The sequence below is a fragment of the Citrus sinensis genome, chromosome 1 (assembly GCF_022201045.2).
Source record: "Citrus sinensis cultivar Valencia sweet orange chromosome 1, DVS_A1.0, whole genome shotgun sequence".
In the NCBI taxonomy this organism is placed as follows: domain Eukaryota; kingdom Viridiplantae; phylum Streptophyta; class Magnoliopsida; order Sapindales; family Rutaceae; genus Citrus; species Citrus sinensis.
Genome location: NC_068556.1, coordinates 370601 through 384217, shown reverse-complemented (window position 1 = coordinate 384217; position 13617 = coordinate 370601). Strand labels below are relative to the sequence as shown.

General features: G+C 35.9%; 2 protein-coding genes across 6 annotated transcripts; both read right to left on the bottom strand.

The window, feature by feature from the left end:
• Nucleotides 1-2975: 2975 nt before the first annotated feature.
• On the bottom strand, nt 2976-6696 carry LOC102629691 (COP9 signalosome complex subunit 5a-like). 2 transcript variants are annotated; one of them, XM_006483506.4, is made up of 6 exons: nt 6122-6696; nt 5514-5795; nt 5280-5427; nt 4980-5062; nt 3566-3646; nt 2976-3435 (listed from the first exon to the last, which is right to left on the bottom strand). In XM_006483506.4, exons 1-6 carry the CDS (start codon nt 6521-6523, stop codon nt 3346-3348), a joined length of 1086 nt encoding a protein of 361 aa, XP_006483569.2. In that variant the 5' UTR covers nt 6524-6696; the 3' UTR covers nt 2976-3345. The 2 variants fall into 2 exon arrangements, with proteins under 2 accessions (XP_006483569.2, XP_006483570.2); XM_006483507.4 differs by having other exon boundaries at nt 3566-3643; nt 6122-6695.
• A 425-nt stretch (nt 6697-7121) lies between these two features.
• On the bottom strand, nt 7122-13515 carry LOC102630167 (protein KAKU4). 4 transcript variants are annotated; one of them, XM_015531812.3, is made up of 13 exons: nt 13117-13515; nt 12801-12853; nt 12541-12653; nt 12005-12120; nt 11772-11908; nt 11095-11277; nt 9821-10091; nt 9580-9659; nt 9376-9412; nt 8627-8687; nt 8130-8218; nt 7852-7945; nt 7122-7764 (listed from the first exon to the last, which is right to left on the bottom strand). In XM_015531812.3, the coding sequence occupies exons 1-13, from the start codon at nt 13385-13387 to the stop codon at nt 7431-7433; spliced, it is 1839 nt and encodes a 612-aa protein (XP_015387298.1). In that variant the 5' UTR covers nt 13388-13515; the 3' UTR covers nt 7122-7430. The 4 variants fall into 4 exon arrangements, with proteins under 4 accessions (XP_015387298.1, XP_006483573.1, XP_006483572.1 ...); XM_006483510.4 differs by having other exon boundaries at nt 7852-7981; nt 11772-11878; nt 13117-13512; XM_006483509.4 differs by having other exon boundaries at nt 7852-7981; nt 12541-12650; nt 13117-13511.
• Nucleotides 13516-13617: the final 102 nt, after the last annotated feature.

Sequence of the window (13617 nt, the reverse complement as noted above, 5' to 3'; positions counted from 1 at the left end):
CCTTGAGAATAATTGCTACTAATGATGAGTCTCTATATTATCCATAGCCTCCAAGTTTATAAGCACCGATGCTTTTTGATAGTGCTCTATCTTGTACTATTATACTACTAATCAACAGCTCATTAAGATTCTTAGGTCACAAAAACATGGAAGGATTCTCAATGACTCACTATTCGAAGAAACAGAAAGTGAGAGATTTTTGTACCTCAGTCAACCTGTTCAAGGGTATACTTACATCATCAAATTTTTTATTTTTTGGTAAACACCTAATAATGCTTTAGTTTGGAAACTAAATCGATTTGATCTAGTATTTATATGATAACATATTCATAATATTATCATCATTTTTGTTAAAAATTTGATTAAAAGTTATATTGACAATACACTAATAACTTTTATGTTATAACCACAACGATAACTTTTAAGTTACAGTATCTTAATATTAGCAAACAAAATTTTAATTACACAAATAAGAATTTTGAGAGCATTTACATGTCATATTATATTTAATTTTTCAATGGATATTGATAGTGTTGAAAACATTGTACTATCCAACATTTTATTGCGGTTATTCTCAATTTATAAATACAATGTTAATGGCAATAAAATTGATTTGATTTCGAATGCCTTTGCCAATTAAACCCTTTATTTAGCATTATAAATAGTTTAAAACTTTCAATGTTAAGTTCTTTTTTTCCCCCAACAATTACATTCTAAATTTATTGTTATTAAAATAAAAAATTGTCAATATTGTTTTTTTTTTTAATTTATATTTTTGGCCCCTATCTTCTTATGATTCACATTTGTATGACCAACTAAAAAAAATTATTTAAAAACTACACGATCAAACTCTTAGGGCATAATTAATTATATCAACGTCAGAAGGGATTAGCACAATGAGGATAGACATAGTCGACGAATATAATCCGAAAATTAGCTCCCAATTTTTTTTTAAAAAAATAATAAGTGTAAAAGAAAAAGGAAATGGAATTTCTACTCGAGCGAATAGACAATGGAGATGAAGTTCCGAAAAACGGTGAAATTCGTGGTCATAAACCTCTTGGAGAATTTAGATGATGGGGATGAAACAGAGAGCCACTCACCAAGTGGTCAGGGCATTATATATTATATTCGTGAAGTTTCTTATCACTTTCCATGCCATGCCACTCTGCTTGGGGACCAGAAAAACAGAATTTGAGGATACAGAGCGATGGTTTGGTTCATAATTTGAGAATGGTTATTACAAATAGAACAAATTTTATTACTTATTATTACAGATTTGAGGATACAGAGCGATGTTTAGTTATAGTTGTTTAATACTTTCTTACATTATAAAACAATATTGTTTAGTCTCTCGGATATGCATCTTAAAGTATCCAACACGACTCACTGCTTAAATAAATGACGGTATATTTTTAAAAAAATATTGGCAGAGTTTTCAGCACCATCATTCATGCTTTGAAAAGACCTGGTAGCCTGCAGGCCTCTGTGAGTGCTTGGAAGAAATGGAATTAAAGTGACGATGGACCAGCAATCTTTTATTATGGGGTCCGCAGATCCTTAGTTCTGACCTTGTAACAGCTTCAGAAACCGCATTTGATGCCCTTTTTCTTTGTGGCGTGACATGAAAGCAAAGATTGCTCACATGAATGAACCCAATCGTGACAATTGATCAAAGAGGAGACTTAAGGAGAGTCACATGAATTAACATGTGAAATATTAAAAGTAAAAATGTCGATAGCCCGTCGGGGCACGCCAGGTGTCATATATCCTGAGAGTGCAGCAAGCCATTGAGCTATTGAAGTTGTGTCACATGTTAGGGTAAGCATTAAGCTTAGACTAGAGAAAGGAAGCACAAAAAACTTGCTAAAAGAAATAAGAAAAATGTGGTGGAGGTTTAGCACCATGTGATATCGTCACAAGTGATGCTTCGAAATCAAAACTACAAATCAAAGAGCCAAAGGCCAATATGAAGAGGACCATTTCCTTGTGAAGTCATCCCTTTTTGTGTTATCTTATAGGAATCTAAGCCAACCCAACAAATGGTGGAGAGAGAGAGTCACTGGAAGGCACGCTATGTAAGAGAGGTCACAAAAAGACTCTCTTAAAGATAAAAAGTGGTAGATTTGGTAAAGCATTTTTTTTTTTATATTTTATGGGCTTCTCTCTTTGGTGGGTTGTATACTTTGATGGTGATGGACTGGTGGTGGTGGTGATAAGGATGGAGCCTCTTTCAAAGGTTCTCAAGATTTTGGCATTTAATATCAATTGTAATCTGAAATACCTATAAAAGAAAGAGACTCACAAGGGTTTTGCTTGCTTGCATTGCACGTGATGGGATCGCTTGTGCAAAATATGCTGTCCTTTTCTCCCTCTGTACGGGTTTTGTTATTACTTGATTTTTCTAGTTATCTCGTCCCCCATCTATCTAAATACTCTGGTGCTGCTGGCTTGCACAATGATGTTTGGTGTATAACACTTTTCACTTATTTTCTGTTGAAAACCTTTTAATTTTTTTTTTTCGATGTTCAACCTTCAAATTTTTATTCTTAACCCTTAATTAATGATCTATTATGTGTGACAAGTTAGGTGTTAGCAACAAAAAATTTTTGAGAGAATAATAGAAAAAATAGATGTTTTTAATATAAGAGTAGGAATCACCATCTGATTCCCTCTCCTTTTTATTACGAGGCATCACTATCTTATTCTCTCTAAGACAAAACATGACGGACACGGGTAATTAATTAGCTGCACCTATTATTCAATTGAGGTTCCAAGACGAGACCATCACTTGCAATCATGCTATTTGTAATTTTGTTGTATGCATGCATGCATTTGCTTCTGGCTCTTAAGGGAAATAAATTGGTTGATATTTCAATTGCCAAGCGAGCTAAAGCAAGAGCGTTCATTTAGGCTAAAGATGAGATCAAACCAAGTCCTCCTGAGTGACAGTTTTGAGTCGGATGCCCAAAGAATTTACAATTCTTCCTTGATTCGTATTTGATTTGGACAGACAATAAAATAAACCAGGCACTCGACAACCATTGTCCTTAGGTTTCATATCTAAATAATATTACGGGGCAAATATGGGGTCTCTAATGACGATTAACGTTGTCTAATTTTCCAACTTACAAATACCAAATAGTGCAAAAACTGGAATTCCGTAATAGATCCACTATGAATGCAACAAGGATTTACATTAGGGCAGAAGGTAACAAAACTTTGGCAGTCTCAGCCTGAGATTCGTTGTAATGAATTTTGAAATAAAAATCTTGGTCTGGCAGGTGAAGGGAGCATGGAAGGCAAAGGCTTCTACTTTCTTGCTGCACCATTAAGTTGCAAAAATCAGGATTCAATCATAGGTTCAGGGTCAGATGGCTCAGCGTGAGTCTTGGTGGATTGTCGAACAGAATTGAAAAGGATGTCTTTGATAACCTAAGCCCACAAGGAAAAAGAAATGTTAAAGTCAACAAAGAACAAAGTTTCCAACCAAAACTAGTTAAAATAGCTAAACTGTTCATACTATATAAGGAAAAAGATCTAAATAAAATGCAAAGGCAATCACCTGTGACATTAGACCATGAACCTGCTCAACAGTTATCTTCGCACTGTCACGAGTGATCTTAGCAAGCTGTGAATCCTCCTGCTATTCATATATTGGAAATTCATATTAAAAAAAAAATACCAGGACTAGCAGAGTGACGAAGGGGGTAAGTATGAAGAAAAAGAATATAAACTCCAAAAAGGCAAAACCAGATGCTACATAAGCATATTTTGATGAATTCAAGTGATATTGAATCACTCTATAGCAGCACTTCTTAGCAAGCAATAGCAGAGATGAGAATATCACTCAACAAGCACTCACCTACTAGTATTCCAATACACCACAGGCCAAAATAACTTAAGGGATCCCTTATTAGATATATATATATATATTCAAGAAATTGATCTACTGTTGCTTTTACCCCCCAATGTTTTCTACATCTTTGCTACAATCTTCCACTTTATAGGTAGTTTTGCTTAAAAAATTGTTTATTCCAAATAGCTTGGAAAGATAGCTTTAGTTCACTAGAAAATGATCAGCCCTAACCTCGATTTGAAATTATACGTACTGCATGAGTAAACCTTTTGTCAGCTACATGATTGGTCCTAACCTAGATGGCTTTAATCAATAAAATCATGGATTCTATCAGAGCCATAAGAGGAAAAGCTAACCAACTGAAAATAAAGTTTCAATAGAAATGCTCATGTCAGGAAAAAGTTAAAAGTATATAACTCATCTGAACAAGAACAAATTTCCTCCTGAGATTAGTCAGTTACATTTGTTTTTGCCCAAGAATGATGGTAGCCAAATGAAATGCACATAGAATCTCAACCATCTAGTAAATCAAAATTTACTTGAATGGACAACATCCAAAATGATTTGCAAATCTTCATCAATTTCTATTTATGAGACATAATCAAAACTAGTCAAGTAGACCAGGATGGATATAATACCAAAGTCAAACTATGAATATGGATGTGTTCAAACAATTGTGAGCCTATTATGAGCCACTTTTAATGTTTTAAAGCTTTAAATTTCTAGAGGGTACAGGTAAGGATACCAGAAAGTCATTTTCAAAGATTCTAAATACCATGAAGAGAGTAACTTTCTCACCCTCTTAATATAACAAAATAGGAGGCTCCACATGCCCACTTGTAATTGTAAATGATGGAAATCATAAAAGCCCCACGACAACAGTATGCCCATGAATTTGGCATGTCCACTCATATTTTGTTGATAGTAATAGGCAGTGGATGGACAGCAACATACAGAGGCTAAAAGGGATTACATATAAATAAAAAATTCTAAAAATCAATTATTGTAGCTACATATCATCTATGAGACATTTAGCAGACCGAACCCACAGTACCTTAAGGCCAAGGCTGAAACACTCAAATCAAACAAGACATTATGCAGATAGAAAAATGACAGTTACCTCCTTCCTTCTTGGAGGGGGTGCTATTAAGGGCCCATAGCGAGAGTGAGACAATTGATTCTCAGCTTGCTCCAGCTTTTCAGCTTCAAGATGGGGGAAAGAAAAAAAAAAAAAGATCATCTCAGCAAACAATAGGAAAAACCTTTCAGTTAATCATATAAGCATGATCATCCATACTGCAATCGAAGACTAACCTCAAGCAATTTAACTACCTATATGCAATTCTGCCAATTTGAAATAACGACAACAATAGAAATTGATAAAAAGTCATATAAATAAAATTGATAACAAAAAGATTACCTAAATCCGAAATTTGTCCTGCAACATAGTCCCCATTACCAAGCAAAGGCGAAGATGAAAGAGTATTCACCCAGTACTTGTTCCACAGCAGATCCAAAAGATGGCAATCAAGAGAGGACTTAAAATAAGTAATATCCAATGAATAATACTGCAAAAAGCAAATATACATGCAGAGTTAGCCAACAGCGAATTATGCAAACACCTAAATGAAGATACAATGAGCAGCATAATAACCTGTTTACAATGCACACCAAAGTCTTCAATCTTATTCAAAGGAATGGTCTGATACTCAGAGATGGGTTCATCCGGAGGCTTGTATCCTTCAGGATACGTCCTGAAAGCTCCAATCTCAACTTTCCCAGCAGAAACAGTCCTAGTAGGATCAATCACAACAGCCAAAAATGGCTCCTGAAACTGCTGATTAAGCATTTGAGTTGAAACATCAATACCCGAAAGCCAGCATCCATAGCCAGGATGTGAATGGTACCACCCAACAGCATTCTCCAGACGTCCGGCCTGTACAACAAAGCATTCTTTGTATGAATCACATATACAACTGCCCAGTATTTGATAGAAAGAAAAAGGACAACTAAATCATTTTTTTTAAAAAAAACTACCAATAATTCAGCTAATACACAATATTATTTTTTTTTAAAAAATAAAATAATTAGGGTTTATTGAATTGTATTCTTATTTGGCCATTTGCTCATAATCCAAACAATGTCTATGGCCAATTTCTAATTTTGAAGAAATGATTTAGTTAATTTTGGGTTTTATTCCAAGATTGAAAATTTAAAATAATGAAAAGAAAAGAAAAGAAAAGAAAGAAATTAAATAGTAACCTGTTTGTTGGTTTGGGAATAATCGACCATATATTCATAAGCATCGGCCTGAGCATTAACCCTGGTTTCGGTACCTTCAACGGGCAAAGCAAAGGCGTCCATGACAATGATGGCGTCGCCGTCGGTTTTGCCTTGCATAAGGCCCATGACCTCGATGGTCCCACCGGATCGCGCATGGACGACCATCTTGAGGAGGGCGAGTGCGGAGATCTTCACGCGCTTGAAGTAGTGAGGGTCATTGACCCAGGGCTTCTCTTGCTGGAACTTGGTCTGCGCCCCTTCGTCGTAGAAGAAAATCGCGTCCGATGCTGACGTGTCGGCTGTTGAGTTTGTCGGCGGTGTCTCCATCGATACTATGTTGTTTTCCAGTTCCCATGTCTTTTGCGCTATTGACGAGTCCATCGATACTATGTTGTTTTCTCTCCCTCTCTGCCTACACCCTACACTGTCTGGAACAACAAACAAGACGAACACCAACAACACCAACAACAATTCTAATTTCTATATATATATATATATATTCTAATTTCTGTATATATATTCTTTTTCATTCCTCACTTCTCTTAATAACTCAACTCTGCTTTTATTCATTCCCCCTTTGCACACCGACACGTCGTACTGCAACAAACGACTTGTTGTAATACTTTTACCGTTAGGCTACTGCTTCACATCGTTTATAATTACAGAGCAGTACCAGTCAGAAAGCAAAGGTCAAAATTGCAATTTTGGTAAATTAATGTTCCTTATTAAATAATAATAATAATAATAAAGTTAAAGCTGGCTCATTAATGGTAAGTAGTAGCCTTAAGAGTAAGGAACAACAAACTAATAGATAAAAACTCATACTCTAATCTAATGTATTTTATTATTATAAATAATGATAATAATAAAGTCACCCTTCAATTTGGTACTGATGAAGAGAGGTCTAATAATGTTGCGACAATCGAGTCGAGAAACTGCTGGGACGAGATCCAGGTTGAAATTGAGATTGAAGAAAGAATAAACACAATCAAGGACTGACATTTCTTGACAAACTAATACCACCCATCTCATCTCATAAATTAATACAGTGGTGCTTCTTCTACACGGACCAAAAGTACCAAATTGGCTTACAAAAGCTTCAAAATCGTTTTCTACACTAGAAATTTAAAACCTAAATCTCCTGAAAAGTGAATAATGCAACAAATGAAGGGAAAACAAAATCCTGACTCCATGAAATTACCAACTTCACTACAACAGATAGATGCTCTCCTTTTCTCTGAACTAGCTTACAATTAATTTTACACTACCATCGAATACAATTTCCATATTATTTACCCCGTCCCTTGCCCCGTCGATTGTATCTACTCGGTTTCTTTCCCTGTTGCTCCTCAGCAGCACCAGTGGTCTTGCGGCGTTTTGTACTTGGTGTAATCAGGTCCTGTGACAGCCCTTCTTTCTGCATGCTGGAACTGTTTTGAGAGCACGTGGCGATGCTATCATTTTGATGCGTTACTGGTACATCAATTGAAGCTTCACTCAAATTTTCACCAACCTCCCCCGTAGGGGCACTTAGAGGAACTTCGTCATGGCCAGAAGCAACTGGATTATGATTCTCATTAGATGGCCTAGAGTCTTGTTCTCTATCCTGTCCTGGGGACAAGCTGAAGGAGAGCATAAAAGTTTATTAAAATCCAATTTGCATAAATTGGGACCAAATGTCCAAAGTAGCAGGGTCAGCCACCATTTACCTAGATTCTGAAGTAGGGAAACCATTAACAGCAAATGAACCACTTTTCCCAGTCAGTTCCTTTGAAGTCGGACACTTTTGTTTATTTAGCGAATCTGGAGTTGCATTCAGTGCCAACACCACTTTTAAACCTTCAACAGTAGGGGAACACAGAGAAACTAGAGTAAAACCCACATCCCCAAAACTTCATCTTCATTTTTGTCTTAACCCTGACCCCGGCTTAAAACTACAATTATAAGCTTCGGTACATCCACATACAGGTTGGTCTAGAATTCTTACCTTCTGCAGTTCCTCCCACCAGAGTGCCAAATGGATGAGTACTCCCATTAGTTTCCTTAGGGCCATCAATGTTGGCAGCATCAGCATCACTGTAATAAGCAGAGATGCAAGACTTTATAAGTTGGATGAATATTTTTTATTTCAATCCTTTCTTCTTTTAATTCTTCCCTTATTGTGTAATACATTTTTTAATTTTTTTAATTATTATTTTTTATTTTTTATTGAACTCTAGACAATTAACTAGAGAAGTTCTTTTACCCATTACCAAAGTACTGGTCATTTTTGGCATATTGCAAGTAATTTTTTTCTCTTTTTTTGGTCACTATATTGCCAGTAATTAATACAAGAACACGTTATAGCAAAATAAGCAACCGATTTTGTTTAGGTACTGAGAAACCTTAAAAGTTGATGCAACACAAACTTCAAGAAGGAAAAATTGAGATGATAATTATCCTAAATAAGGTGGTTATACTGGTGAATGGGAGAAAGAGACTGACCTTTGTGATGCTGTCTTGATGTCATCTAATGATTTAACTCTTTGTCCAGAGCTTAGTCTCCCTTTGACGCCACCCCACAAGCCCAAATCGAGTACATTTTGGTAACGAAGGACAAAATTATTGGAAAGTAGGAATTGAACCCCAAAAAGAAAAGGGGAAAAAAGAAGCTTCATGCACTAATGCAATATTCTAGGCTCTGCTCACATAATGAAATTTCTTTATGGATTATATCCAATAATACTTGTAATCCTTCCTAACATCTCAGATAACATATAATTATGTCTTCCATTTATGCTGATTTAATTTAAGCTACACAAGGGACATTATAACTCCACAAACAGTGCACATAACATTTAGCTACTGGAAACCACAACCACATGACAGGATAGAAGCACTAACAAGAAGCTCGAGAGCAATCTTAACAAAAAAAACCACTGTAAACTAAAAAAATCTTTAAGAGCATCACAATAATTAAATCTTTGACTCATAAAGCTTAACAAAAAAAGTTGACAAATAATGTAAAATAACAATTATTTCAGATGATTAGGTTCAACTTGCTATCGGATAGCTAACAGACTAAGTAAGTTCCATGTAATTCCAGATGCTTTAACAAAAAAAAATCTTCCCCCCGGATAGAAAGATTAAACGAAAGAAATACTCAAATGCACGGAATTTAAGAATTATTTGGCTACAAAAATACAGACAAAGTGCTATGATGTTGCTTTTAGTAAAAAGGTTAAAAGTATTACCTGTTGTTCCCATCATGGACTGAATGCCTTCCAAGGCCTTCATGAAGAGCAATTTTTTTGCAATTGACGTCAGCAAGTTGTAACATTTGTGAAAAACAATACCAACAAATCAAATGCTTAAAACAAAGCATGCATTCGCATATATAGACAAGTAAAAAATTATGTGAAGGAAAAAGAAATTTGTATTCATTCAATCTACAGTACCTGATTTTGTTCAGAAGCAGCAGTAGCTGGATTTGGTGGCACAGCTCCTTTTGGTAACATATCCTGCACCACCTGTGTGACTGAAGGGACAAAAAATGAGGCTCAATGAATTAGGTTATCTATAATTCAATTTCTAGCATCCTAAAATATTAAACAAGATCAAGTGATCCATCCTGTTACACATAACAGATATTACGAATAACCAACAGAGTTTCCCCTAAAACAGTAAAATAAACCACACCTGGAAAGCCATATGAAGTAGATAAGCCTGTGGCCACATTTACAGATGCAGCTACTGGTTTTGCAGAGCTGTGCACTTTGTCTCTCAAACTAGTTAATGCCTCACTAGCCACTAAAGAATTACTCATGCTCTTATTCTCTAGAGCAAATGAGGACCAATCAATTTTTGAGGAAGGTGGAGTCCTAAGCATTTCTTCTGTGGCTTTGGATCTCACTTTTCGTATTTCCTCCAAGATATTCCATGAACCAGAGGCAGGGGAATCCTTTTTCATCTGCAGGAGAGACAATAAAATAAAAAGAATCAGCATGCAGGATAGAAGAGACAACCTTAGATCTTGCCTTTTTCCTTTTCCCTTCTTCGTTTTCTTAGTTTCCCAATCAAGAATATTGTGTTGCATAAAAAGTTCAACATTTTGAAGCGTATCGGAGAACTGTACTCAAAACACAGGACTTCCAGTTGAATATTTTGAAACATCCACCTCAAACATAATTCAGCATCTACCATGAATTTGCAACAAATGTAACTGCGACACACCTCATCACAGTTCCCCCTGCCAAATTCATTTCAACAAATTCAAGAAACAGTCCAGCGCTTTGGTCTCATCATGGCCAGGTTTCCTTAAAGAGTATATTCTACCCTACCATCTATCACTATATCAGATCTTAGGCATATTCCTGTCAATTTAACTTAACTTGCCACCAACCTGACCTTTGCTAATGAATTCCCAACTCTCAATTTGCATTTCATAATTTTAGAATAATGCCAAATCATTCTCCCAAAAAACTCACTTACATACATCATTGACCATGAACAAGGACCAAGCAAAGTCAAACCAACATCATTTTTTTCTTTTTGATTGAAAACTAAGAAAACTGCATTAAAATGAATGCGGAACTCGCAAAAGTGGACAAGAAATCTGCTAAAATAAGATCAGCATGAGATGACAGAGACAAGAGACCTATAAACAGAAAGCTAAAAAGTTTCAATATAAGCTGTCATAGCAGCAATTCTCTAAAAAAGAGCTCAAAGATACAATTATTAACCCAACATCCCCTTCTATCAGATGCAAAGAAAAAAGAAGAAGCAAATATCCTGAATTTCTTTGGAAACTTGGAAACTGAAGCCCATACAGAAGCTACAAACCAAATTTTATCCTACGAGAAACTAATGCCTTCGTTGCCTTTAGCATCAGAGCTAATTTGTATTCATCGCAACAGAGAAATGGAACGAAACCACAAAATATACATTAAAAAAAAAGAAAAGAATAGAAAAACCTTGGATGATGTGAAAGAAGTGTAACCAGTTGAATATGGCGTTTCTTCCTTAAAAAGCTGAATTCCTGTTGGTGATGGTGATCCACATTCAATATGGTTTGCAGATGGAGATGCCCATGGAGGCCGTGTTTGCATATACGATTTGGCCATATCTACTGGAGAACCTAATTCACCTTCGTTTACCTGCATTAGAAAAAATCAAACCTTGAATATAGAACTGGCATCACCTTGCATACATGCCTCAAATCATTTTAAATCTAAATTGGTATTAACCTTTTATTTTCCCACACTAAAAGAAGCTCCCAATGGTTGTCATACAAATGTATCACAAAGAAGTAATACATAAATAAAAATGAAATCCATTCCCCCCCCCAACAAAGAACCGCAAAATTAAATGTTATGGAGGCAGGGAAAGTAAATCACATTCTGAAATGTCAATTTCAGAAAACAAATTTCTGGCATCTCTTACAGGTGAAAAAAAAAATACTCAAGATGTCTAGTCGCGCCATTTAATGAAAAAATTACAAAAAGAAATGGGAAATATAAAAGTTGATTAACAATCTTAACAGTGCAGCAAGATAAGAAAATAAAGTGTTTAGTAATGAGGGCCACACTAGAAGTGACTGAAAGCAACCATAAAGTTTGCTGCTGACACAATATAAAAATCAATTACTAACATGTGGTGACATAGCAGAGTTCAAAGCGCAGGTTCCAAGTTCCAATTCTGAATTTGGACTCGATCCTGATTTCTTCTCCTCTAACCATTTTTTTGCCTCCATAACAGCTGTACAACGGTAATCAGGGATGTCAACATCTGAAATACAAATGTAGCAGCAGTTATAATCCAAATTTAGCAGATCAATTTTCAAAACTTTTCCTTGTTTTTGGTAGAACTATTACAAAGCAATACCACTGCCAATTGTTCGGTTTCGTGGTTCACTTAATCTCCAATCCTCTGTGTCTCTAATGACAGGGCTATCAACAACCCTTGATTTGATAATACCTGTCAGCCTATTGCACTCTTCCCTGGTCCAATATAAACAGCCATTCAGATCATGGAGTGAAATCATTTTCAAAAGACATAAAAAGTGATTAAATAGTTGACAAAAAACTTGGAAGAGGAATCAACTCATATTTTCTCATAGAAATGTGGCAACAATTTAAAATAAAAGCAAATATCCAAAAGGGTTTTAAACTTGAACTCAGAATCGAAGCAAGTGAGCCAAAACTTGAAACTTTTCATATGATTGAAAACAAATAAAACTATGCTGATACAAAAATTCCAACACAAGCTAGTTGCACTATATCACAGAAATTTAAAAAGCCACTGACTATAACAGAAAAATACAAAGCAAACAAGTGGTGAAAAAAGAAAAGGATCCAATGAAAACAACAACCATGAAAAGTCCAAATTATGATACAAAGAAGCTATGGATTCACAATTACCTCGAGAAAGTCACCTGCACTAGAAGCTGTTCTATTAGACGCTTGGTTTCACTCTTCCCGACGGTGGGTTGATGTGCGCTCCTGACGTGCTCAATAATGTCTAATGTCCCCTTCTAACATAACCACAAATAAAACATTATATATCTACGTGTCAAATTAGAAAAAGCTAACCTCAATGACAATCATTGGACAGTGATTTCAATGAGAACAAAGAGTCCGAACAGAGTTATAAAAGAAGAACATAAAGGATGACAATTTACCTTTTTCATTGTATCAGTAGCATCATTTTCATCTTCATCATCAATATCCTCTTCTGAAAAATAGAAGTGATTTATATAATTTGAAGAATTGAGAAGCATGCGAGAAAGGCTGAAGAAACATTGCTATAAATTTGAAGTAGGGAAATAATTTCTTAATATTAGTTTCATTATTCACGGAAAAAAGAAAAAGAAAAAAGAAAAGTACTGCATAGAACAGCGTTAAAATTTTAAAACAATAGGAGTAAAACTGCACACAAAAAGATAAAAATGAGGCTGACTCGGAATAATTAAACATAAGCAACAGAGGAAACAGAACCTGAATCAGAATCTGACGAGGAAGAAGAAGAGGAGTCGTCATTAGTGAAGACGGAAGAGAGGAGTTTGCCAGCGCCGGTAGCAAGCATGCGAGTGGGCGAGTAAATAAGTCTGGAGAGCCAATTAGGGTTTTGAGGGTTGGGGCTGGAATTGGGAGGAGACTGGGGCCTGTCGTAGGGAGTTTTAGGACCCCCGGTTCGCCTGGCTCGAACCATTTTGCCTCCGGATCGAGGCTCGGAAGCTCGCAGCGTTCTCGAAATGCTGCTTGCCATCGTGGCAGTAGCTGGCGGTGCGAGAAACGAAAATATGAAAATGAAGTTCGTTGCTGGAACCTGGAGAGGCTAAAGATACACGAGTCTATTGATCTGTTTGTGCCGTTAGTAGCGGTTGTTAACGGTGGTTATCAGATAATTTGACGTGGCACGATTTGATTCGTCCTAGAACTCTGAAGATCGAATTTTTGTCTCCTTTTTTTTTTTTTTTTCTTTTCTCCCCTAATGCT

Bases quoted from the DNA above. Each gene is read 5' to 3' on its own strand.
- LOC102629691 (XM_006483506.4), bottom strand. From the start codon at position 6,523: ATGGACTCGTCAATAGCGCAAAAGACATGGGAACTGGAAAACAACATA. The intron at 5,063-5,279 runs GTAATCTTTTTG...CCCATCTTGAAG, and splicing joins AGGACAAATTTCGGATTTAG to CTGAAAAGCTGGAGCAAGCT. The intron at 3,436-3,565 runs GTGATTGCCTTT...TTGTGGGCTTAG, and splicing joins TTCATGGTCTAATGTCACAG to GTTATCAAAGACATCCTTTT.
- LOC102630167 (XM_006483508.4), bottom strand. From the start codon at position 13,387: ATGGCAAGCAGCATTTCGAGAACGCTGCGAGCTTCCGAGCCTCGATCC. The intron at 10,092-11,094 runs GTTTTTCTATTC...TCTCTCCTGCAG, and splicing joins CTTCTTTCACATCATCCAAG to ATGAAAAAGGATTCCCCTGC. The intron at 7,765-7,851 runs GTAAATGGTGGC...GCTCTCCTTCAG, and splicing joins TTCCCTACTTCAGAATCTAG to CTTGTCCCCAGGACAGGATA.